Source organism: Hibiscus syriacus, unplaced genomic scaffold (genome assembly GCF_006381635.1).
Source record: "Hibiscus syriacus cultivar Baekdansim isolate YM2019G1 unplaced genomic scaffold, ASM638163v2 tig00110676_pilon, whole genome shotgun sequence".
In the NCBI taxonomy this organism is placed as follows: Eukaryota; Viridiplantae; Streptophyta; class Magnoliopsida; order Malvales; family Malvaceae; genus Hibiscus; species Hibiscus syriacus.
In genome coordinates, this window is record NW_024062820.1 from 83,275 (window position 1) to 109,024 (window position 25,750).

The 25,750-nt window shown below is 37.3% G+C and overlaps 2 protein-coding genes and 1 pseudogene across 2 annotated transcripts; 2 read left to right on the forward strand and 1 right to left on the reverse strand.

Moving 5' to 3' along the window:
- The first annotated feature begins 934 nt into the window (after positions 1-934).
- On the forward strand, positions 935-5,122 carry LOC120137752. The gene is made up of 6 exons (XM_039153437.1): positions 935-1,120; positions 1,280-1,462; positions 1,525-1,913; positions 2,055-2,299; positions 2,459-3,613; positions 4,983-5,122. The coding sequence occupies exons 1-6, from the start codon at positions 935-937 to the stop codon at positions 5,120-5,122; spliced, it is 2,298 nt and encodes a 765-aa protein (XP_039009368.1).
- Positions 5,123-5,682: 560 nt separating this feature from the next.
- On the forward strand, positions 5,683-12,238 carry LOC120137753 (annotated as a pseudogene).
- Positions 12,239-22,822: 10,584 nt separating this feature from the next.
- On the reverse strand, positions 22,823-24,201 carry LOC120137650. Its single transcript, XM_039153349.1, has 3 exons — positions 23,854-24,201; positions 23,626-23,766; positions 22,823-23,054 (listed from the first exon to the last, which is right to left on the reverse strand). The coding sequence occupies exons 1-3, from the start codon at positions 24,049-24,051 to the stop codon at positions 22,893-22,895; spliced, it is 501 nt and encodes a 166-aa protein (XP_039009280.1). The 5' UTR covers positions 24,052-24,201; the 3' UTR covers positions 22,823-22,892.
- Between the last annotated feature and the right edge of the window lie 1,549 nt (positions 24,202-25,750).

Consider the following 25,750-nt stretch of genomic DNA (forward strand, 5'->3'; position numbering starts at 1 on the left):
GATTCTGATCTGATATTGACATGGATTCTGATCTGATACATGACCTGGATTCTGATATGATACTTGACTTGAATTATGTTTTGATTTTTGATATATCCATTTACGGACGGAACATGTTTTATTGGGGGGTATTGTTGGAGGAAGATTACTTGGAGGTTCCTCGGCTGTGTGCTCAGGGCCTTACTTACCGGTTCCTCGGCTGTGTGCTCAGGGCCTTACTGTTAGTGACGGGGTTGTATGGTTCTGGGGAACCTACACATTTTGTTCGTGACGGATGGGGGTATATATATATGTTTTAAAAAGATCTGAAAAGTTACATGGTTTTTTTTGGGAACACACTAGAAAACCTATTCTGATCTCCTGAACTCAGTCATCCGAAATATTTCTCTGAAACGAAAGCTCATTGTCCGTTACTACCTGAAATATCAGTAGGATCTTTGCTCAACATAAAAATCTGTAAATATCTGAACCAATAAGGAAAATATGTTTATCTGTATCTGCACGTTTTTCAGCATCATCTGGTAGTTTTGTATTACTGAGCTTTTTGAAGCTCACTCTATTACTCACCTTTTCAGGTTAAAAGAATTGTACCAGTGCATCTATCGACTTCAGTAAGGGAGTTTTTCCGGCGTTGTAGCAGAGTATGGTACATGTGAATAGGGGGCATGTAATTGTATTTTGATTTATATACGAGTCTGGAAATATGTTTTATTTTTAAATAGTGACAAATGATTTTATAAGTTTACATGTTCGGATAAAAAGATTTAAATTTTCCGCTATTTTTACAGTGGGTCGCTCCGGTGGCCCTAATGTGACTTCCTGGATCAGATCGGGCTACCTGCATCGGTCTGGGGGGTTACATGACTTCAATGTCATTGCTAAGGCCCAGGAAAGTTCATATTATTCTACTCTAGGCTCACATGTCTCACTTGACATGGAGGAGTTTCAGGGATGCATAGAGGACTTGGAGGTACAGGACCACCCTTTTGTAGGTCCACTTTTTACATGGTCAAATAAGCAAGAGGGGTCGTATCTGGCCAGAAAATTGGATATGATCATGATTAATGCTCAGTGGTTGCTGGAATTATCAGATTCTTTTGCAGAATACAAGGCCCCTGGTGTATGAGATCAGTGCCCTGTAATCCTTTGGACATAGAAGGGTATTCAGGCCAACAGACCGAAGCCTTTCAAGTTCTTCAACTGTTGGACTGCAAATGAGAATTATTTGAGATGTGTGAGGGATTCTTGGTTGGGCAATAGTGGGGGTAATGCTATGCAGGTGATGTTCAGCAAGCTGAAGAGATTGAAGCCAATTTTAAAGGACCTGAACAATCAGCATTACTCTGACATTTCTGCTAGGGTAATTGCTAAGAGGGCTGAGCTTGAGCATGTTCAGATTTTTAACCTAGCTAGGGCTAATCAAATTAGAATTGAAGAGAAAAGAAGAATTCAGTCATATTTGGTTAGCCTTGAAATTGATGAACTGGAGTTTTACAAGCAGAAAGCTAAGATGCACTGCTGCAGGAAGGGGACCTAAATACAAAGTTCTTCAATCAAAAAGTGGAGTCTCACAAGAAGATGAACACTATAAGAGTCATCAAGAATGAAGCTGGGCATTACCTTGAGACTTTTGAAGGAATGGTTGCAGTGCTGTTAGAGTTCTATAGCAAACTAATTGGGGCAGCTGATCCTTTGGTTCAAGGATGTCAGATTGAAGGGTTAAGGGACCTTCTGAATTATTCCTTGCCTGCTGGAGCTGACAGAGTCCTGGTTGGGGAAATTTTAGACATGGAAATCAAAGAAGCCTTGTTCAGACAAGGAAAAGATAAAAGCCCTGGGCCTGATGGATATACTTCCTCGTTTTTCAAGACTGTTTGGGGGATTGTAAGTAAAGACTTCCTAAGTGCTGTGAGGTATTTCTTTCATACTTCTTATCTCTTACCAACTTTTAATGCAACAACCATTTTCATAGTGACAAAATCTTTGAATGCTTGTAAGGCAAGTGAATTTAGACCTATATCCTGTTGTTCTGTTGTTTATAAGACTATCACTAGGATCTTGGTCACTAGACTTGCCCAATACTTCCCTGACATGATCTCAGCTAGTTTGTCAGCTTTTGTAAAGGGCATAAGCATTACTGACAACACTTTATTAGCCCAAGAGATTGTTAAAGGATATTCTAGAAAGAACATTTCCCCTAGGTGTGTAATTAAGATTGACTTGCAGAAAGCATTTGATTCGATTAATTGGGGGTTTATGCTTAATGTTCTGGGAGCTATGAGTCTGCCTGCTATATTCTGTGATTGGATTAAAGCTTGTGTAACAACCCCAAGCTACTAAATAGCTTTGAATAGTAGCCTAGTGGGATATTTCAGAGGTGCAAGGGGAGTTAGGCAAGGAGACCCATTGTCTCCTTACCTCTTTGTTATGGTCATGAATGTGCTCTCCTGTTTTCTAGATGCTGCAGCTAGGAATGGAATTTTCAAATATCATCCTAGGTGCAAAAGAAATTCACTTGCTCACATTTGCTTTGTTGATGACTTGTTGCTATTTTGTTATGGTTCTATGGATTCAGTGTTGGGTGTAGTAAGTGTCCAAGATAAATTTTATGAGCTGTCTAGACTAAGGTTAAATGCTTCTAAGACTGAGATTAATGCTTGTGGGTTGAATGGTGGTGACTTAGAGGAGATTCAGTGTGCAACCGATTTCCGAATTGCCCAGCTCCCTGTTAGATACTTGGGGGTGCCACTTGTAACTCGTAAGCTCTCAGAGAAAGTTTGTATTGCCCTTTTGGTGAGAATTAAGGAGAAGTTGAGACAGTGGTCAAGCAGGAAATTAAGTTTTGGTGGGAGGTTGCAGTTAATTAAAACAGTTATGTTCAACATCTTTAGCTACTGGAGCAAGCAACTTGTTTTACCAAAGGGAGTGATCCAAGACATTGAAAAGTTATGCATGTGCTTCTTTTGGAAAGGAAATGATACCTTGGCTAGGGAAGCTAGAGTTAGTTGGAATCAAATCTGCTCACCGAGATCCGAGGGAGGCCTAGGGCTAATGATGGCTGATTGGAACAAGACTTGCTATTTTTTGCTAGTTAAGAACATTCTAGCTGATGAGGGCTCTTTGTGGATCGCCTGGATTAAAGCCTATTGTTTCAAGCATGAGGATTATTGGAGTGTGGGGAATAAATCTCATTTCAGCTGGATACTTAGGAAATTGATCAAGTTGCGAGAAGAGGTTGGGGTTCTGTTCCCAGCTCCTGTAAGCTGGACACAGGTCAGAGGTAGATGGGTATGGGATAGAATTCGAGAAAGAAAGGAAAAAGTGGAATGGTATTGCCTTGTCTGGTTTCCTGCTCATATCCCAAAGTTTTCTTTGATCACATGGATGACAATCCTTGATAGGCTACCTACCAAGGACATACTTGCTCGGTTTGGAGTGGTGACAGACCTTGGTTGCGGGCTGTGCGAGATTGGATTGGAATCCAAGAACCACCTGTTCTTGGAAGGCCCTTACTTGAGAGCAGTCTGGGATTATGTCTTACATGATTGCAGGTTGCAGCAGCAAGGATTAAGTTGGGATGATCTACTCTGCTGGATGGCTAGCAATTGGAAGGGTAAGTCCCTGCTAGTTCACGTTCTGAAACTGGCATGGACTGGATTCATTTATTTCATTTGCGAAGAACGCAACTATCGTGTTTTTAGGGGATTGTCGCGTTCGACTGATACAATTGTAAATATTATAAAGGGAATGTTAGGATTAAGTTGTACAGGCATGATATGAATAGAGTGGATAGTGTAAATAGGCAGCTTTGCATTGATTGGGGACTCATATAACATGTTGTAAATTGTTACTTGTAGCAACTTGCTGCTTTCTTTTGGATGAATAGATTGATTATCCAAAAAAAGAAAAGGACAATAAAATTAAACTAAAACTAAAATGGCTAAACAAGGCAGTAAACAAGTCGAATCGAGCTCGAATATTACTGAGTTCAACTCGAATAGTTCATGATTTGTCTTCTCTCATTTACAGCCCTAGACTAAACAAATATATCTTCACGTATTTTTTTAATAAAAAAATTAAGAGACATTGATCTCTCGAACTAAGTATAGTTTTGTTTCAACTTAATCTTACCTAGAGAATAAGAGAAGATAATTTTAAAACAAAGGAAAAAAATACTCTTAGTAAATTTAAAACTCATAATTTAGAAAAATATAATAAAATAAAGATAAACAATTTGATTAATCCGCTTAGATTGTGTTTTTGATTTTTTTAGTTAATGTTATTATTATTTTTAAAATGAAATAACTGGTGATATCTATTAAAAACAAAGTAGGCGATACATACAAGGTTCACTGCCGTGTAGAGAAGGAAGCATTAAACCGATATGCACATCTGTTACCTTCTCACCATGGGTGCCTGACTTCACTTATCTACCTTTCTCTGAAGATCTCTCAACATTCCTGAACAAGTGAGTTGCATGAATAGTCCTCTGCTGAATCCCTGTTTAGAGCATCTACCACTAAGTGGGCATCCATTTCTAAGATTAATATAGTCGCTCCAAGAGTTTTTGCTAGGATAAAACCCTCGAGAGTTTTATTCAGCGAACCCACTGGGTTGTCTTAAAATAGTGTAAAACTTAAAGAGTTTCACGTAACCAACAATCAATTGGTCTAGTGGGATGAGACATTAGGTCCCTTAAGTAAAGTTTAGACTTGAATTTTGACGTTTGCGAATGGAGTAAATTGAGTTGGGAGGGTCGTCCTTATATATGCAATATTCAATCTAGATTAGTCAGTCAAATAGATCAGATATCATTAATTGTTTTAAAAAAAAAAAGTTTCACGTAATATAATTGGACCCTACTATATATAATAAGACGATTGTTATTGATCGTAAATATGACCGAAAAGCTTCAAAGTCGAAACAGGAAAACGCAAGTTTGAAAGCTTAGTCTTGGGATGTGTTGAGACTATCTTTACTAGTGACCATCCATAGTTTAGCCAAAGAAATTCGCTCACCGTTCCGTTTTCTTCTTCTTGCGCCACCACCACCACTGGCGGCTCCAACATCGTCGATCAGCGTAGCCATCGCTCCCACATGCCAATTCCCATCTGAATCCTGAGTATATATAAGCAACGAATATTAACTCCGAATTAAATAGTTATAGTTACGTGTGAATTATAAAACTTTAAGTATCTAAAATATAATTTTAAATTATGTAAACTAATTGGCTACTTTGACTAACCTGTTTAATAAATCTAAATAATTTCAGCTTTCATATTTCATCAAACTATTTTTTAAAGAAAATTAGCTAATGGCTATTCAAATAATTTAACAATGGAATTAAACAAACGAATACCCATAATTTTGAATCAGAAGAAATGCCTTAAGAATTATCCATTTCTTCAGTCCCATGAAAACAAACAACATGGTCTCATTTATCTCTCAACTACACATTTCAAATCAGAATTTTGTTCCCATGGTTCATGTAAACCAGATATCAGTTCAATATCAATCAAATGTTTGGGACAAATGGTTGAATACTCGAATACAAATTTATGTTCATTTCTTTTTAATTATGAACTTTCAGGAGAAGAGTTTAAATATCTGTTCATTTTCTGCATTCCTACATCCCCAAATATCTCTGCAATCTGCATTAACATATATAATTTCATGGGATTAATGGCTTCTGAAAGCATCATGGAGAAAGGGAACCTTCGAAATTCATCGAAAGATCCGAAAGGTGGCTTCATCTGGTTGCCATTCATCATAGGTATGCATTATCAACATCATTTACATGTTCTAAAGCTTGAAAAATTCAATGGTTTTTGAGAAGGCGCTTGAGAAGGTCCCAAGCTATGCATTGGTGCCAACTATGATGCTCTACTTGAAGACCAACTATCACATGACAAAGACCGCTGGATATACTCTTATCAACTGTTGGCAGGCCTTTAGCAATTTTGCTCCTATTCTGGGTGTTTTCGTCGCCGATTCTTACATGGGTCGTTTCGTTACCATCGGCTTGGGTTCGGTCTCCAGTTTCCTGGTAATCAGCATCACTTGTTGATAACTTTAATGATTGCATTGCAGAGTGTTGGAATTATATGCCTAACAACTTTCATGCCAGAAACAAGGCCACCTCCTTGTGACACCCTTACTTACATGAACTGCAAATGTGCAACACCAGGTCAAATGAGTATACTAGTTTGTGTCATGTTTTTCAAGTCAATCGGAGTGGATTTTTTTTGGGGGGAGGGGGCGTCAGGCCACGTTCGATGCCATTCGGTGCTGATCAGTTGAGCAACAAGAGCCAATAGAGCCTCGAGAGCTACGTTGGCTGGTATTATGCCGTTGCGTCCCTCGGTGGTTCGCTTGGTTTAACGGTCGTCGTTTATATTATAGAGACGTATGGGTGGACAGTGTGTAATACCCCAATTTAGGGGCTAAATTTTAAGAAATTATAATGTGGTACATTTAATTGGTATTTTGGAAGAAAATGAGGATTAAATTGCAAAATTTTAAAGTTGGCAGATCGTTTTAAAAAGTACAGGAAATTCAGTGGCTAAACCCATGATTTAACCATTTTTTATATATGTTGAAATATAATCCCCCGCCCGTGCTCAGTTTCTGGAAATTTTTCCAGTTTCCCTCTCCCGTCAACCCCTCTTTGAACTCCGATCTACTCGCCGTCCGACCTTCGATCGACGAGCCGAAACCACCATCGTGTTCGTTGTCAACCGAGGAACAAAACCCCTCAAACCTTTCGTCGTGAATCATCGCCTTTCGTCGTGAATTTCAGTCGGAAGTATCGTCGGTAATAACTCGGTTTTAGTTGGTTTTTCATCGATTCACGACGATCGGGTCATCCGTTTACGACACCTCCCGCACCATCGTGTTCCTTGAGCCGTTCCGAGTCCACCGGTGTCCTCCCTTTTCTCCGGCGGCTGCGGCGCGTGTGGAGGTGAAGCGGTTAAAGTTTCCGATTTGTTGAAATCGAGCTCTCCGCCGTTCAAAATTGTGAACCGAGCTTTGTAAGTATCTCGAAATCGCTCAAAATAATTTTTAGAAATTTTTCCGGGATTTTATCACTGTTCACGCTCCCCCACGCGCCGCCACTGCGCGTGGGGAAGAAAAAATGACCGGTTTGACCGGTTTTGGTGCATAGTTGACCGGTTTGACTGGTCATAACCCGACCCGACCCGTTTACCCGACCCGTTTACCCGACCCGGCCCGTTGACTAGTTGATCGTTGACCCTTTGACCGGCGTTGACCAAAACTTTGACCGGCTTTGACCGGGTATTAAACGACCTTTGACTTCGACAGAGTATACCTATCCTGACATTTTTCGACGTTCTAAATCCGATTCCGCTGTCCATTTTTCGAAATTCGAACCCAAAGGCCTCGAAATTGCCGGTCAAACCCGTTTACTTTGATTTTGACCGAAAATTCCAAATTTCTGAAAAGTCATATTTTATGCTTTCGACGTCCTGAATCCGAAGTCCGTTTCACCAAATTCGAACCCGGTAAGCCGTCTTTCACTGATTTATCACTCGATTCGATCTGTTTATCGCAATTAAGCTCCGTTTCTGATATAATTTATGTTGATATGTATCTGAGGTATTATTGGAAGTTGAATTGAAGATCAAAGGCGTTCGAATGGAATTTTTATGGTCGATCAGTATTACACGAAAATCGAGGTAATACTTTACTACCTCTTTATGCTTTATAGAACATGTTGGTATTGATAAATGCATGAATGGAAATGTTTGGTCTCATATGTGTAATTAATGAAGATCTACACTAGATACGAATACGGTAGAAAGTAGATAACTGAATATGGCTCAGATGACTATTATAAGAAATTGGAGGACAGTTGGAATTAAATTACAAGTTCTGGAATTAAGTGATAAAAGAATCAACCATGGATTGTAGATTATAATTTATCTCATTAAAGGTACTTAGATGATAAATTATGAGAATATTTCGATTAGGTAAAATTACGAAATTACACTTATGTTGGAAAATGACAAGAATTGTCCCTGGAAGTGGATTAATAAATCTGAAAAGAATTATTGATCTGCTAAAACTATTGATGTGCATAAGAAATGTTAGTTTTACTTGGAAATTATGGATAACCAGTTTTTAACACCAAGAGTGTTTATGCAAGATACTAGAAGTCTGTTAAGAAATCACTTCAAGATCAGAGAAGGTTCGGGAAATCAATTAATCATAGGATCTATAAATTATATTATTTTCGTTAAGAGCTAATATTGAAATTATCTGGTTAAGAAATTACGCAAATGCCCTTGAGTGGTAAAATAGTCCGAGTTGACCCTGAAGGAGAAAGTACTTTGAGGATTTGTACTTAACTCGATTAAGTACAAATTTAATTATTAATATTCTGTCTTTGTAAATAAAAATTCATAGTATTGTGTTTGTAAAATCTGAGAAGGCACTTGACCCGAAAATATTCGAGTTATGAGTAAATACCTGAAGAACAATTTATCGGAGGGTGCTCTTTTATCAGAATTGTTCGAACGGACTGGAATAGATGATAAATTGGAATTAAATAATAAGACCGGATGGAGGAAAATGATTGAAATACGCTGAATCTGTAAAATGACCAAAATACCCCTGTAATGGAAATGACCCAAGAATACCACCAAGCTCAAGAATGATTGGATATCTTCTAGCTCTGAAATAAATGGAATAAAAATGAACACCAAATTTACCAAAATACCCTTGTGTCCTATCCTAAGTAAATGCCTTGGATTAATTAAGGAATCCAAATAAGCATAGGTATTGGACTACCTTTAAAAGGTTATGGAACACAACTTAAGTAAGCCGATCAACTTTAATGATATGTCAGTACTTGAACGGCATAGATATTACTTGAATGCGTGTTCGTCTACTCAAGTTTAGCTCGATGATAATTTTAGAAGTATTCAGCTCAGCTCAACCCTAGATCGCATTCAGTATTAAGAATTGGACGTTTGTTCAACAAATCAACCAAGAAGACCAAATTGAATGGATCTGAAGTACAATATATATATATGAAATACATGAACGTTTGTATTACTCTGGAAAATCCCGAAGTAATTGGAATGGACTTGAATGCTAAATGAACTAAGTAACTTCAATGACTGAGGATTAAGTAAGAGATTGGAATAAGTTTGGAAACTCGGATGAACTTATATGATGTATCATCCCTATGGATTATGAACCACAAATCAAGTACGTCAGCATTTCATGGTATAGTTGAAACATGGAAATAAAATAAAGACCATTAGAATATTTGCTTGTCTCCTTAAGATCTATTCAGTGATGACTCAGATGATGGTTTGTGGATAAGAATATTTGGTATTAAAGAGTAAATACCCTGAAAGGTTAATGAATTGACAAGTTGGTAAGTATTGGTTCTAGAAGCTATTCATCTGGAGTTATTTGATATTCGGATTAATCGTCATAGATTATAAAGATTCTGAATACCTTCAAATTTCGTAGAGCTTCAGAAAAGTGTTCGAATAAGATGATCCCGATGAATCATATCCTGAATAACCGATGATTTTGTCAGTTAACAAACTCTTCTAATAGTGATTCTAATTTCCGGCATTCTATTGGTAAACTGAAGATTTGCGTTTCTCTGCCCGATAAGATTATCATGTATCTCTAAATAATATCTGGAAACTCTAGTGTGTTCCCTACTTATATGAATATTTTATCTGATTTCTGATTTGAATTCTGTTTTGACATCTGATCTGAAATCTGTTCTGATTCCTAACCTGGATTATGTTATGATATCTGATCTGAATTATGTTTTGATTTTTGATATCTCCGTTTACCGACGGAGAAATGTTTTAAATGGGGGTATTGTTGAAGGAAGAAGTTCCGCAGGTTCCTCGGCTTTGTGCTCAGGGCCTTATTATATGTTGTGTTGGGTTGGGTGTATGGTTCTGGGGAACCTACGCATTATGTTGTGTTGGGATGGGATGGGGGTATATATATATATATATATATATATATATATATATGTTTTAAAAAGATCTGAAAAGTTACATGGTTTTTGGGAATACACTAGAAAACCTATTCTGATATCCTGAACCTAGACATCCGAAATATTTCCATCTGGAATGAATACTATTTGTTACTACCTGAAATATCCGTAGAATCTCTGCTCAGTATAAAGATCTGTAAATGTCTGAATCGATAAGGAAAAATATGTTTATTTGTATCTGCACGTTCTTCAGCATCATCTGGTAGTTCTGTATTACTGAGCTTTCCAAAGCTCACTCTATTACTCACATTTTCAGGTTAAAACAATTGTACCAGTGCATCTATCGACTTCAGTAAGGGAGTTCTTCCGGCGTGGTTGCAGAGTATGGTACTTGTGATTAGGGGGCATGTAATTGTATTTTGATTTATATACGAGTTTGGAAATCTGTTTTATATTTAAATAGTGATAAATGATTTTATAAATTTACATGTTCTGATAAAAAGTTTTAAAATTTCTGCTATTTTTACGGTGGGTCGCTCCGGTGACCCTAATGTGACACCCCGGATCGGATCGGGCTAACCGCATCGGTCTGGGGGTTACACAGTGGGTTATGCAGTTTGCACTTTTATAATGTTTCTTACAGCTGTGGGGTTTTACATTGCTTCTCCCCTCTATGTTAAGCCGAAAGCTAGCACCAGCCTCTTCACTGGCTTTGTACAAGTCCTTGTGGTTTCTTATAAGAATAGAAAAGTCCCAATCCCATCTGAAAATTCAGGTTACCATCATGGAGCCGATTCGAAGATCACCGTGCCGAGTGAGAAACTAAGGTTTTTGAACAAAGCGTGCATAATTAGAGATGCCGATGGTTCAGTTCCATCGACCTTGGATAACCCTTGGAGTGTCTGCACGGCGCAGAAAGTTGAAGAGCTTAAAGCACTTCTTAAGGTCATACCGATATGGTCGACAGGGATCATGATGTCAATAGCCGGAAGCCAACACTCGTTTCCGGTGTTCCAAGCTAGTACTATGGACAAAGACTTTCTCGGAGGCTGCGACAGACCAGCAGCCTCATTAACCGTCGTCATCTGTGTAACGGTGATGGTCTGGATTGTACCATACGAACGTGTTATAATTCAATTGGTGTCGAGGATCAAGGGTAAACAAGTATATCTCACTGTCTGCTTGAGGATGGGATTGGGTCTATTCCTCTCTGTCATAGCCATGGGACTAACTGCATTGGTTGAGAATGTAAGATTATGCAAAGCAAACCAAGAGGGTCTTGTAAAATACCCTGATGCAATGGTAAACATGTCAGCAATGTGGTTTCTCCCGCAGTATATCGTGATGGGGATCGCCGAGGCCTTGAATATATACACTAGGGCAGTTCGAGTTTTATCATCGAGTGTTCCCGAAGACCATGTCGAGCATAGCTAATTCCTTCTTCTTTCTGTCCTTGTCATTGGCTCACTTGCTGAGTAATGCTCTCTTTAACATCGTGAATCACACTACCACAACTGGGTTGCGGAGAACTGATGCAGAGAGATCCGAGACAGATGATGATGATTGTCAGATTACACCTTAATGGCGCTGAGACACCATGAGTTGACAGATCAGCGCAAATGCGGGAATTGATTGTGATATGTTCCTTATTGGGCCGTTTTGAGTGTGTTTCAGTCTTTTGGCCATAACTTTGGCTACGGGTGTCAGAATCGCGCAAAAGACCCCAATCCGAAAAGCTATTTTCGACGCGCACGCTGTCCACATGGATCTTGTGGCCTTTTTTCGACCTCAAATTTTGCCATTTTTCCCTCCAAATCACTAGATTTATATATTTTTTACTATTTATGGTAATATTTCAATTGTCAATTAGGAAGTCATTTTAAATCCGATTTCGGCCGGATTTTTTACAGATTACTTATTTTATTTTGAATTTCAATTTAGAGTGATTTTCGGGATTTTGCTATTTTTGGTAAAATTTCGATAAACAATATTTTTGACTATAACAGTCCGGCTTGTGGACTGATTTTGGACGATTTTTGATTTGATAATATTTTATTAAACCCTAGAGACTTTTTCTCTGGTTTTTGGATGAATTTTCTCTTGTGAATCATTTGCTGGAACTAGCATGCAAGATAATCGTTATTCTGCCTGGCGTCAAGAACCTATTACGTCATTTATTGCAGATCTTATGGATCGACCTTGGATGTCATTGACCAAGATTATGTATCGGAAGAGAAGTCGTAATCTTGAAACAGTGCCGGTATTTGGAGATGATGCACTAATTTCAGCCCTGGATACGTGTGGCTGGTTTATGTTTTGGCAGGCTATTGAACTCAGATTGTGGGATCGAATTTTGTACACTTCATAATTTGTATTTTTCCTTGAATTGAATTCATTTTTAATATTCTTTGTTTTCTGGAAACAAATTCGTCTTCAACGAACTTGTAATTGCATGTACATTCTTCTTAAGTGTTATCCCAGAATGCTTAAATTTATGTTCTAAGAACTTTTGTTACCCCTTTAGCTTTATAGATCTGGAATCTCAAGTTAACTATATGAGTTCATATTATAGAAATTCATGATTCTTCAACTTAACAAAACTGAACCAAAAAGCTACACCATTGTGTGAAATTTTAATGTACGTTTTGTTATATGGTACAATTCAATGCATAACTATAATACTGTAGTGAAAGATAATAGTTTTTTAAGTGAAAATATATTTCGAAATGATCTTCAATGACTGCGTTCGGTTCGCGGAAAATAACATTACCGAAGAGAATAATTTTTTTCGGAATCGTATTTCCATGTTTGATTTTGAAATTGCATTTTCATGTTTGATTCACTGAAAAGATTATTATCAGGGAATAATATTTTCCCAATAGTAGCATTTTTTTAAAATGGTGGATAAAATGCCCCTAGACTAATGAATTTTTTTTATAATAATCATTTTCAATTATTATTTTATATACTTTACTCAAAATTAAAAATATAATAATAATATATGAAGGGTCTAATTTATTAAAATATTAATAAATTTGAGTATTTAAATTTATTTTATATTTTTAATATTGAATATATTAATTATTTATAACTATATGAGGTAAAAAAATAATATGATTGTAAAAATATAATTATTTAAAACAATCTCTAACTTTAGGTTGTTAAAAAATAGAAATTATACATTGAAAAATAATATCATTAACCACTCGAGATCATAATATTATTTTTTATATTATATTATATTTTATTTTATGTAAATAAATATGATACTTATGAAAATTATTTAAAAATATAAGTTTAATACATTAATTATATTTAAATATATTTTTCTCAAAAATTAACGATTAAAATATTTTTATAAATTTAGATGAGAAGATCGGTTATAGACAGACTTTTGGGACATAGGGTTGGATACAAAACCCTACCGACTAGAATTCAAATGTTGTGGCATCCGAAGGGCCAATTGCAAGTGGTGGATTTAGATGAAGACTATTACATAGTTATGTTTGAGAAAGAATGTGATTATGTGCATGCTCTTACGGATGGCCCTTGGACAGCGTATGGCAGCTATCTTACATTGCAGCCTTGGCTCAGAACCTTCTCCACTTCCGAGAGCTTCCCATCTCAAGTAATAGTATGGGTAAGAATATCAAAGTTACCTTATAGATACTACTCGAAAGCATTATTTAGGTATATTGTCAAGGTCATAGGAAAGGTGATCAAAATCGATTGCAATACATATGCTGGAGAGAGAGATTTGCAAGATTGGCAGTGATGGTAAGTTTGAATAAGCCACTTGTTCCAAGTATACGTATTGATGGTGTTCTACAAAAATTAGAGTACGAGGGTCTTCAACAAATTTGTTGTAAGCGTGGAAAATATGGGCATACGACGGAAGGGTGTGGAAACGCACATGTAACCGGTAATGTAGCGGAGCTGAAGGAACTGAAGGGCAATCTTCACGAGGAGGAGGAGATGATTCAGTTTATGGACCATGGATGATCACTACAAACAAACGTCGTACTCAAAGGAGGACACCAATAAATAATAAAAACGATCAGCGCAGATACAAATAGGACTGGCTCCCGATTTGAAGCCTCAGAAACAGAGGAAAACAATGGTGATCTTGAGAATATCACAAGCCCTGAACAAGAAATCCAGTTGAAGTGAGAGAGAAAGTACAAGAGATGAGGAATAATGAATCTCAAACAACAATAGTGGTTAAGGACTACACAAAAAGCTTGAAGGAAGGAAGTTCAGGCCACAAAAATGTTAGTTTGACAGAACATTCAAAGGAACAACAAAAGGAGAAAGGCAAAACGGATACACTACAAGTGATGACTTCGAACCAAACAAAGAATCCAGTAATTATTTCCCATATTAACAATGTTGGGAAGGGACAAAACACAGCAGTGACAATAGAAGAGGAAGGAGCAGCTATATCACGGGGAAAATCAGTGCATGGAACAGGAAAACAAGGAGGTAGTGGCTCACTATGGACCACACTAGGACGTAAAAGCTTGAAAGTGAAGAAAAATAAGGAACCTCATGCTCCACCAAAATATGTGTTGACAGAATGGATAAAATGGGTAGAAAGGCAGATTGAAAACACAAGTATGGTTACGGAACCAGGAGGACAGTCGACACAAAACATAGGAATTGACCCTCCAAGGCAGAACCTGAATGAAGGAAATATGACAATGGAAAATATTGCTAATGGAAACAAACTGGAAGGTTTGGTTGAAGTAAGGGTGCAGAGGTTTGAAGATATCGCTCTGAACCAGTGAAGGCATCATCACCTCTTTATATCTTCACTACGATGATTAACTTTCTTTTTTGGAATTGCCAGGGCGCAGCGAGTCCATCATTCCGAAGAATTTTCAAAGACCTTCGTCATCAGCATCAGCCGAAAATGGCTGCCCTCTTCGAGACAAGGATTAGTGGAGAAAATGCAGACAAAGTAATTACACGACTGGGATTTTTGAACTCCTTTCGAGTAGAAGCAAATGGATTTAGTGGGGGTATTTGGTTATTATGGAAGGAATCAGTGCAAGTAGAAATATTAAAGATATCTTCACAATTTGTACATGGCTGAACATGCGACGAAGGATCCACGAGATGGGTATATTTTACAGCCATTCATGCTAGCCCCCAAGCGACAAAACGAAAAGAAATATGGTGTCTTTTAAATGCGCTGAATCCAGGGAAGGAAGGAAGAAGCTTGGTTGCTTGGAGGTGACTTTAATTCAGTCATTCGAAGCGACGAAAAGGAAGGAGGTTCAAGCCGAGGAACTAGTGTTAGTAAGATGTTTCAAGACTTTATCTTTGAAGCGGAACTCCTAGAAGTTGGATTTAGGGGAGATGAATACACATGGAAACAAGGAAGACTTTTGAAACGCTTGGATAGGTGCCTTTTTAATGAAGTATGTGCTAAACTCTTTCGTATGGCCCTCGTTACACGCTTGGCTCGAGTGGGATTCAATCATTGCCTGCTCTTATTTCATGTTCCAAAGCTGAGTGGAAGGGCTGAAGATAGACCATTTTGCTTTATAGCAACATGGCAAGAACACCCGAATTTTTCTAATCTTGTGCGAGAGGAATGGGAAGATAAACTGAATGTTCTAGCTAATATTGAAATATTTAAACTAAAAGTTAGGAACTGGAACACATCAGTTTTCGGCCACATTGGAAAAAGGAAGAAAATAATATTAACTCGACTGCAAGGGATCGATAACGCACTACGTAGATTCTACTTAGAGTGCCTGGTTCAATTGGAGGCAGAACTTAAAACGGAACTTGATGAAGTTTTCAGCCGAAAATGGCTGCCCTCTTCGAGACAAGGATTAGTGGAGAAAATGCAGACAAAGTAATTACACGACTGGGATTTTTGAACTCCTTTCGAGTAGAAGCAAATGGATTTAGTGGGGGTATTTTGGTTATTATGGAAGGAATCAGTGCAAGTAGAAATATTAAAGATATCTTCACAATTTGTACATGGCTGAACATGCGACGTTATCAATTTCGGGTATTATTTTTTCGCTTTTATTTCGCATTCTCACAAATCTGGTTATAGGGAAATTACTTGTTACTCGTTTATTTCCCAACAACTGGTAATCAGAGTTTTTGGTTGTGAATTTTGTCAATTTTTTTACGATGTTACTATTCATTACTATTCATGTGAATAGTGAATTTCGTGAATAATGAAATTTTGTCGGCGATACGAATTTGTCGACGGAGGTGTTCTAATACACGGTGGTTCACAAGAATTGTCAGAAATGATCCAAACGAAGCCAGATTCGAGTGGGAGCGATGGCTGCAGAATAAGGGAATGTGAAAATTGAGAAGTTCGATGGTGCGGACTTTGGCTTTTGGAAGATGCAGATTGAAGATTTTTTGTACCAGAAAAATCTATATCAACCTCACTCAAGAAAGCAACCAGAGGGCATGAAGAATGAAGACTGAGCTCTTCTCGACAGACAAGCTCTCGGAGTTATCCGACTGACGTTATCTCGCAATGTTGCTTTCAACATAGTAAAGGAAAAGACCACGGCGGGTCTTATGCGGCTCTCTCCAGTATGTATGAGAAGCCATCGACCTCAAACAAAGTGCACTTGATGAGACGATTATTCTATTTACGGATGGCAGAAGGGGCATCAGTGGCTCAACACCTGAATGAACTCAACACAATCACAACCCAATTGAGTTCCGTGGAAATTGAATTCGATGATGAAGTTTGAGCTTTAATTCTCTTGTCATCTCTACCAGACATTTGGAATGCTACTGTTACAGCAGTCAGCAGCTCGTCGGGAAACAGTAAATTAAAATTCGACGATGTTCGGGATCTTGTATTGAGTGAAGAAATTCGACGAAGAGAATCGGGTGAAGCATCAACCTCCTCAGCCTTGCACACGGAGTCTAGAGGGAGAACTTCATAAAGAAATTCAAATCATGGCAGATCCAAATCCAGAACGGGAAAGAAAGATTTTACCTGTCATAACTGCGGTAAGAAGGGTCACTTTAAAAGAGATTACCGAGCACCGAAGAAAAATACCGGCGCACAGGATTCTGCCAACATGACAGAGGAGACAAGTGATGCCATGATTCTAAGCGTCAACAGTCCAATTGAATCATGGATCTTGGATTCAGGGGCATCTTTCCACTCCACCCCATGCCAAGAAATCATGAAGAACTATGTCAGTGGTGACTTTGGGAAGGTTCATCTAGCAAATGATGAAACCTTGAAGATCGTCGGAAAAGGAGACATCCGATTAAAGCTGCCAAACCAGACCACCTGGACGCTGAAGGGAGTGAGACATATTCCCAGCCTCAAAAGAAATTTGATTTCTGTAGGACAGCTTGATGGAGAAGAATATAGCACAACTTTTTCAGGTTGTGAATGGAAGATTACCAAAGGAGCACTCGTAATTGCTCGTGGTAAGAAGACTGGTACTCTCTATGTAACCTCAAATTTAGAGAATATCATTACAGTAGCAAATGCTGATGGAAAATCAAATATATGTCACCAAAGGCTTGGCCATATGAGCGAGAAAGGGATAAAGACACTTTTGTCAAAAGGGAAGCTGCCGGATCTAAAGAATGTAGATGTCGGACTATGTGAAGATTGCATCTTTAACAAACAAAAGAAAGTCAGTTTTGCAAAGATTGGCAAGACACCCAAGGTATAAAGGTTAGAGTTGATTCATACTGATGTATGGGGACCATCTCCAATTCCATCTCTTGCAGGCTCATTATATTATGTCACCTTCATCGATGATTCTACGAGAAAGGTGTGGGTTTATTTTCTGAAGAAAAAATCAGAAGTCTTTGATACCTTCAGAAAATGGAATGCCATGGTGGAAAACGAGACCGGTCTGAAAGTCAAGCGGTTGAGGTCTGACAATAGAGGAGAGTACAGAAATAGGAGATTCAGAGATTTCTGCGCAAACAATGGGATCAAGATGGAGACAACAGTTCCCATGAAACCGCAGTAGAATGGCGTAGCAGAGCGCATGAACAAAATTCTGAATGAACGTGCCAGAAGCATGAGGATACATACCGAATTACCCAAATTTCTATGGGCTGAAGTTATCAACACTGCAGCTTACCTGATTAACCGTGGGCCCTCAGTTCCTTTGGATGGAAGAATACCAGAGGAAGTTTGGAGCAAGAAAGAAATAAACCTTTCACACTTAAGAGTGTTTGGTTGTATTTCTTATGTACACATAGACTCTGCTGAAAGAAGTAAACTCGATGCTAAGTCTAACAAATTTGCCTTTATTTGTTATGGCGGTGATGAGTTTGGTTACCGGTTTTGGGACTATGAAAATCGGAAGATCATCAGAAGCAGAGATGTCATTTTTAATGAGAATGTGATGTACAAAGACATGTCAACTGTAGAATCAAGCAGCTCCAATACCAAAGCTGAAACAAAGGAATTTGCTAAGTTCGAGGAGATTTCTAGAAATGATGTTCATATTAGTCCTGAAGTAGTTCAAGAAGAACCAGGCACACCGGAACTAAGACGCTCCTCCAGAATTCCTAAATCAACCCAGCGTTATTCGCCTTCTTTGTACTACTTGTTGCTGACTGACAATGGTGAACCAGAGTGCTATGATGAAGCAATGCAAGTGGAGGATTCAGTCAAGTGGGAGTCTTCCATGAAAGATGAGATGGACTCACTTATGTCAAATCAGACGTGGGAATTAGCTGAATTACCACCAGGCAAGAAAACACTCCATAACAAGTGGATTTACAGGATCAAAGAATAGCACGATGGGAGTAAACGCTACAAAGCAAGATTGGTTGTCAAAGGTTTTCAGCAAAAGGAAGGTATTGACTACAATGAAATTTTCTCTCCAGTCGTAAAATTGTCTATAATCAGACTGGTGTTGAAAATTGTAGCTACAGAGAATTTACATCTTGAGCAGTTAGATATGAAGACAGTTTTCCTTCATGGTGATTTGGAGGAAGAAATCTATATGAGGCAGCCAAAAGGCTTCATTGAGGCAGGCAAGAAAAACCTGGTATGCAGGTTGAAGAAGAGCTTGTATGGTTTAAAACAAGCTCCTAGATAGTGGTACAAGAAATTCAATAGCTTAATGAGTAGCAGTGGTTTTACCAGATGCCAAGCAGATCATTGTTGCTACATCAAGAAGTTCGACAACATCTTCATTATTTTATTATTGTATGTTGATGACATGCTTGTTGCAGGTTCAGACTGCAAGAGATTATAAACTTGAAGCAAAGATTGTCGAAGCAGTTTGAAATGAAAGATATGGGCGCTGCAAAGCAGATTATTGGGATGAGGATTAAGAGAGACACAAAGTCAGGGACTTTGATATTATCATAGGTTGAGTACATCAACAAAGTACTCTCCAGGTTTAATATGCAAGATGCTAAACCAGTAAGTACACCTTTAGGTGTTCATGTTAGACTCTCCAAAGAACAGTCACCAAAGACGGAGGAAGAACGTGCACACATGGTGAATGTGTCGTATGCCTCAGCAATTGGAAGTCTAATGTATGCCATGGTTTGTACTAGACCAGATATTGCTCATATAGTGGGAGTTGTTAGCAGGTACATGAATAATCCGGGCAAAGTACACTGGGAAGCAATCAAATGGATCCTCAGATATCTGCGGGGTACTACAAACAAAGCACTTTGTTTCAAAAGTGGAGATACGATATTGATAGGCTATGTAGATGCTGACTTAGCCGAAAATGTTGACATCAGAAGGAGCACTACAGGGTATGTCTATACTCTAGGAGGTACTGCAGTGAGTTGGGTTTCTCAACTACAGAAGATAGTTGCTCTCTCCACAACTGAAGCAGAATATGTCGCTGTTACGGAAGCCAGCAAGGAGATGGTCTGGCTCCAAAGTTTCTTAGAAGAGTTAGGCAAGAAACAAGAAAACAATATCTTGTATTGCAACAGTCAAAGTGCTATCCATCTAGCGAAGAATCCATCTTTTTCATTCGATGAAGAAGCACATACAATTGTGATATCATTTTATCCGGTCTCTTCTGGAAGATGGGATTTTGAAACTTGAAAAGATCAGTGTAGCTCAAAATCTGGCAGACATGTTGACAAAGACGGTGACTACGGACAAACTGAAGTTGTGTTCAGCTTCAGTTGGCATGCTAGAATAACAAGACCAGAAATATTGCTGCATTGATCGAGGTGTGAAGACATATTAAAATTAGTCTTCAAGTGGGAGATTGTTGGAAGTCAATAATAGTGGCTCAAGGAAATGGAAATTATCAAAGGGGTGGGCACCGCCTAATGCATTTTTTTCAAAGGGGGGCTTGGGTTTTTTCAACAATGTTTAGCACCGAATGGTACTTATTTCAAAGGTTGGAAATTTTGGTTGAATTTGGTAATGGTTAAATCATACATTTAATCATTGTATTTTAGGGTATTTACAAAATTAAGTCCTTAATCAACTATAAATACCCTAGCTCATTTAGCTTCAAAATCATCCCAAGATCACAAAAATCATTTCTTTCTCCCATTGTTAGAGAGCTTTCTTGTGAGTGTTTTGTAAACACCTGTAAATTTTCTCTCTTAGTAAAATATCTGCAGCAGTCCGGAGACGTAGGCAAAATTGGTTGAACTCCGTTATCAATTTCGGGTATTATTTTTCCGCTTTTATTTTGCATTCTCACAAATCTGGTTATAGGGAAATTACTTGTTACTCGTTTATTTCCCAACATTAGAATTAGTAAGATGTTTCAAGACTTTATCTTTGAAGCGGAACTCCTAGAAATTGGATTGAGAGGAGATGAATACACATGGAAACAAGGGAGAATTTTGAAACGCTTGGATTGGTGCCTTTTTAATGAAGGATGTGCTAAACTCTTTCCTATGGCCCTCGTTACACACTTGGCTCGAGTGGGATTCAATCATTGCCCGCTCTTATTTCATGCTCCAAAGCTGAGTGGAAGGGCTGAAGATAGACCATTTTGCTTTATAGCAGCATGGCAAGAACACCCGGATTTTGCTAATCTTGTGCGAGAGGAATGGGAAGATAAACTGAATGTTCTAGCTAATATTGAAATATTTAAACTAAAAGTTAGGGACTGGAACACATCAGTTTTCGGCCACATTGGAAAAAGGGAAGAAAATACTATTAACTCGACTGCAAGGGATCGATAACGCACTACGTAGATTCTACTTAGACTGCCTGGTTCAATTGGAGGCAGAACTTAAAACGGAACTTGATGAAGTTTTGGCACAAGAGGAAAGCTTATGGATGCAAAAATCACGACAGCAATGGGTAATGAATGGTGATAAAAACACTAAGTTCTTCCATGAATGCACTATGCAAAGAAGAAGACCAACTGTTTACGGTTCGATCAGCATATGATGTCCGCACTGACCATACCTTAAGTGCAGAATATAAAACATGGACAACAATTGCCAAGTATCGAGGAAAACAAGTAAAAATCTTCTAATGGCTTGTTGCTAACAAAAGTGTCCTCACAAATAGTGAGCGAGTACGTCGACATATGAGTACACGGGCTAATTGCGACATATGTGGAGCGGCGGAAAAGACAATCGACCATGTTCTACGAATGTGCCCAACAGCCCTGGAAATTTGGTGGAGGAGCATTAAACCATAACTTACTAAATTCCTGAGTATAAACACAAAGGAATTGATTTTACTTAACTTAGAAAAGCAAGAACATTTTGCGATAGATGCGAAAGACTGGGACCTTTTGTTTGGCTCCATATTATGGGCTCTTTGAAACACAGGAATATACACATTTTCGACCCAGAAAAACGAGGACAATTTTCAGTGTTAGATCAAGGTAGAACATTACATCAGGAAAGCATACGAGAGCAAGGGAATCAGCCAATACTACTCAGCAACCGGGAAACTGGAAGGAATAAAGAGATCCCCAATGGATACCTCCACCGTCTGCATGGGTGAAGACCAATGTAGATGGGTCAAGAGACATTCAGGATGGTTATGCAGCATGTGGGAGAGCAATTCGAGATAGCAATGGAAACTGGCTGATCGGCTTTGCAAAAGCAGTGGGGATATGTTCGGTTCTTGAAGCAGAACTTTGGGGTGAATTTGAGGGGCTATTACATGCATGGAGACTGGGAAAAAGACAGGCGATTCTAGAGACAGACAGTGCTGATGCTTATAGATTATTAATCCGGAATTCGCCAAAGGTAGCGTCGCCTACTATCATCATGCACATACTTGAGCTGCTGGAGAGACAATGGAAGGTAGAAATAAAGCATATCCGAAGGGATGCGAACAAAATAGCTGACAGCTTAGCAACGATGGCACAAAAGAAGGAATTTGCAGGTCTAATATTCGAAACGCCTCCAGAGGCTATTCTATCAATTCTCCAGGAAGACGGAGCAATGATGAGATTGTGATTTTGTTAGTTTAGTTCTAGTTAAGTTTTTACTTTTATTCACCAAAAAAAAAAATTCTATGAATTTTCATTCAAATATTTATAATTTAATATTAAAATTTAACTTCTTTTTAAAAAAAACATATATCACAAGTATAATTTGATAAAATAGACAGTTAAGTAATCTTATATTCCTCAAACCAACTACTATAATTTTACATTCCTGCTAAACAAACCAAACAATGTGATACAACATTCTCATAGTAAGATAACATTCCAATAATATTATTCTCAAAGATAATCTTATATTTCGTGAATCAAGCGCCCACTAAAGTTAAGTTTCAATACTCTCCATGTTGGATTTTGAGACCCAAACTTAATTATAAAGGAAAGAACAAAGAAATGGTTGAGTCTGGAAATACATTATTCTCATTGTTTTAAACTATAACAATCAGTACACCTTATTCGTGATGGTAGATGTAAAGAAAGTGAAATCGACATACATGGTAAATATTAAGGCCAGATTCTCAAAGCTTGCTGGATGTAGTAGTGATGGCGAAATTATTCAAAGCAGCCCACATTTTGCCCGAAGCAATGAGCTCGTTATTGGCTTTCATTCGAGCCTCCATCATCACCTGTACAAGCTTGTCGTGATTTCCCACAACCTTCGCTTCCACCACCACCTCTTCCTGCACAATGTCTCACATGTTCATCCAATCTACAACAATACTCGATATAACCCAATGGGGAAATCACACTCAAGACCAATTACTGATAGATTTTTAAATTGGCCATCGATCTTTTAGTTTTTTCAATCAAACCCGTTGAATATTTATATTGTACCAATCAAGACATTAACATTTAACAGAGAAGTTGACGTGGTAATTTTAAAAAATTGGTATAATTTTATTTTTTTTGTCACAATTATTCACATATTTTATCTATTTGGTCATAATTTTATTTGAATCCAATAATTTAATCTTTTAATCAGATGATATCATGTGACATAATCTGATTTGTGAATTAAATTAAAATTAGGATCGAATTTACACACTGTGTGAACAATAAGAACCAAAAGTACCATTATACTAACATTTTAACTCCCACATCAACTTCCCTATATTTTGACAGGTGATTTGATTAGACCATTTAAAAAATTAACTAGTCTAATTAATAAAATTTAATGATACATGATCAATTTAAAATCTATCCATAGATAAGTGGCTATGGATGTAGTTTACCCTGACCGAATTGACTGACCTGAATCTTAGCCGTCGAATAATGCGAAATGCTGAAATCAACTGATTTGATGACATGATGGAAAGCTGAATACGCAGCAACCGCTCCCACGGCGTCCATCAAGATCGCAATAGCTCCTCCATGCCAATTCCCATTAACATCCTAAAAAAAACGAAATCAGTGTATTAAAATTGGGGGGGGGGGGACAACGAAAAATCATTTGTAGTTGGATTCTGATTGTGTTTTTACAGCGGCGAGGCTCGGTACGGCGAACTCGGATCGTAAATATCCTTTCCTAGCATGGGTGATGCGCAGTCCTTGGAGAGATCGGGTTTCCAATTCTTGGCCGATGGTTCCGTCGACGAGATCCTGAAACCATCCGATGAGTTGCTTCAGGATATCATCGTCTTCGATTTCTTGCAAGGTTTCTCTCAGTTTCGGATGCATTTTTTTATCTTCTTCTAATTGACGATGAGAAGGGGGGTGGTCAACGAATTTAACATTAATTTCTTGGATATGTAATCGGTAAAGACCAAGACTTGTTTGGCAATGGAATCCATCGTTGAAGCGAAGACCGATGACTTTTCTTACTACGGTTTTCAATCTAGAAGACCATGACCAGATGCGTAATCTACCATATATAAAATATATATAGGGTAAAATACAAAAATAGACACTAAATATTTCTGAAATGATCTTTTCACTAATTGAAATTTTAAAAATTATAAAGTCAAAAAGTTTTCTTAGGCCGCGGCTTAGTATCATTAGAGGTCAACAAAACTCGACTCGAAAATTGAATTTTTTTATTTGAATTGATTTCGAGTTGTAATTTCATAAATTCGACGCGACGTGAAAAAATTTCAAGTTCAAATCGAATTGTAAAATGCAACTCGAATAACTTCAAATTTTTAATAATTAGTAGATTTATTTTCAAGTTTAAGTCAAGTCCTTGGACTTTATATGATATATGTATATCAAATATGAAAAAAAAAATATTTTTCTTATATATATGGTTATAGAAAGTCACTTAAATTTGAATAAAATAATATTATAATATTATAAATATTTACAATTAAATTTGAACATAAACTCGAAAAATCGACTTGACTTTAATTTTTTAGACTCAACTTTACTCAAAAAATTTCAAAATCAAGTCCCAGTTGTAAAATAGGAATCATCAACTTGAATAACTCAAAATTTTTTGACTCGACTCGATCGAACTCTCACTCCTATATCATTGCCTTTTTCATTTTAATTTTTTTGCATATCTTTAAAGTAGTTGATTTTGTCTATTTTTACGATATAATTGTTTTTATGTTTTTATGTTTTTATGCTATAATTTTATCTATCATTACTATACTTTTATGTTTCATGTTGTATTCATCATGATTCACTTCATGATAATATAAAGTCGACAATCCCGTATAATTAAATTTCATTTTACAATAATTTATCAACACATTCTGAACTGTTCGTGAGATTAATTCTCTCAATTTCTATACCTACATAAATATTGCATAGTTTTAAACAGAAAGAGGAAGACTATCAATAGTTGTTAAACTTTTTGATAGATTGCACATATTTAAAGAAAGATTATGATTACACAAACTAAACAATCTCAGTAATTAAGAGATTATTGTTATATGTCGATGTCTTACACTTAAGTATAGCGTATGCAACAGTATGGGAATTCATTATTAAATGGTTGAGAATCTTTGAACAAATACTATATTATATTCACCCAGTATTTAAAAAAATAATTTTATTTTTTTATTTAATGAAAAATTAATTTTACGTAAAAAATCAAATTTATATAAGGGAATTAGTTAAAACATGTGTTTAGTTTAAATTGGGTTTGAATTATTTTATTGGACTTAGACTACTTGGTTGGTCCTTTTTTGGTGATAAAAGGGGCCACAATATGGAGGTCCAAACTTTCTTTTCTCATAGGGTAAAGTACACTCAAAGTCACTAAAGTTCCATTTCACTTTTATTTTGGTTACTAATGTTTTAAATGTTATGTTATGATCACTAAATTTATTGATAAACACAATTTTCATTGTATAATTGACTCCCATTAAATTGATAAAGTGATCTATGAACAGAAAATATTAATATCTAATTTAATTCTTAAACTGGTTGATAT

Coding starts and splice junctions, on each gene's coding strand:
- LOC120137752 (XM_039153437.1), top strand. CDS start 935: ATGGAGGAGTTTCAGGGATGCATAGAGGACTTGGAGGTACAGGACCAC. Junction 1,121..1,279: donor CAGAATACAAGGCCCCTGGT/GTATGAGATCAG, acceptor AATGCTATGCAG/GTGATGTTCAGCAAGCTGAA. Junction 1,914..2,054: donor GACTTCCTAAGTGCTGTGAG/GTATTTCTTTCA, acceptor GACTATCACTAG/GATCTTGGTCACTAGACTTG.
- LOC120137650 (XM_039153349.1), bottom strand. CDS start 24,051: ATGCATCCGAAACTGAGAGAAACCTTGCAAGAAATCGAAGACGATGAT. Junction 23,767..23,853: donor CCGTACCGAGCCTCGCCGCT/GTAAAAACACAA, acceptor CGTTTTTTTTAG/GATGTTAATGGGAATTGGCA. Junction 23,055..23,625: donor ATTCGACGGCTAAGATTCAG/GTCAGTCAATTC, acceptor GACATTGTGCAG/GAAGAGGTGGTGGTGGAAGC.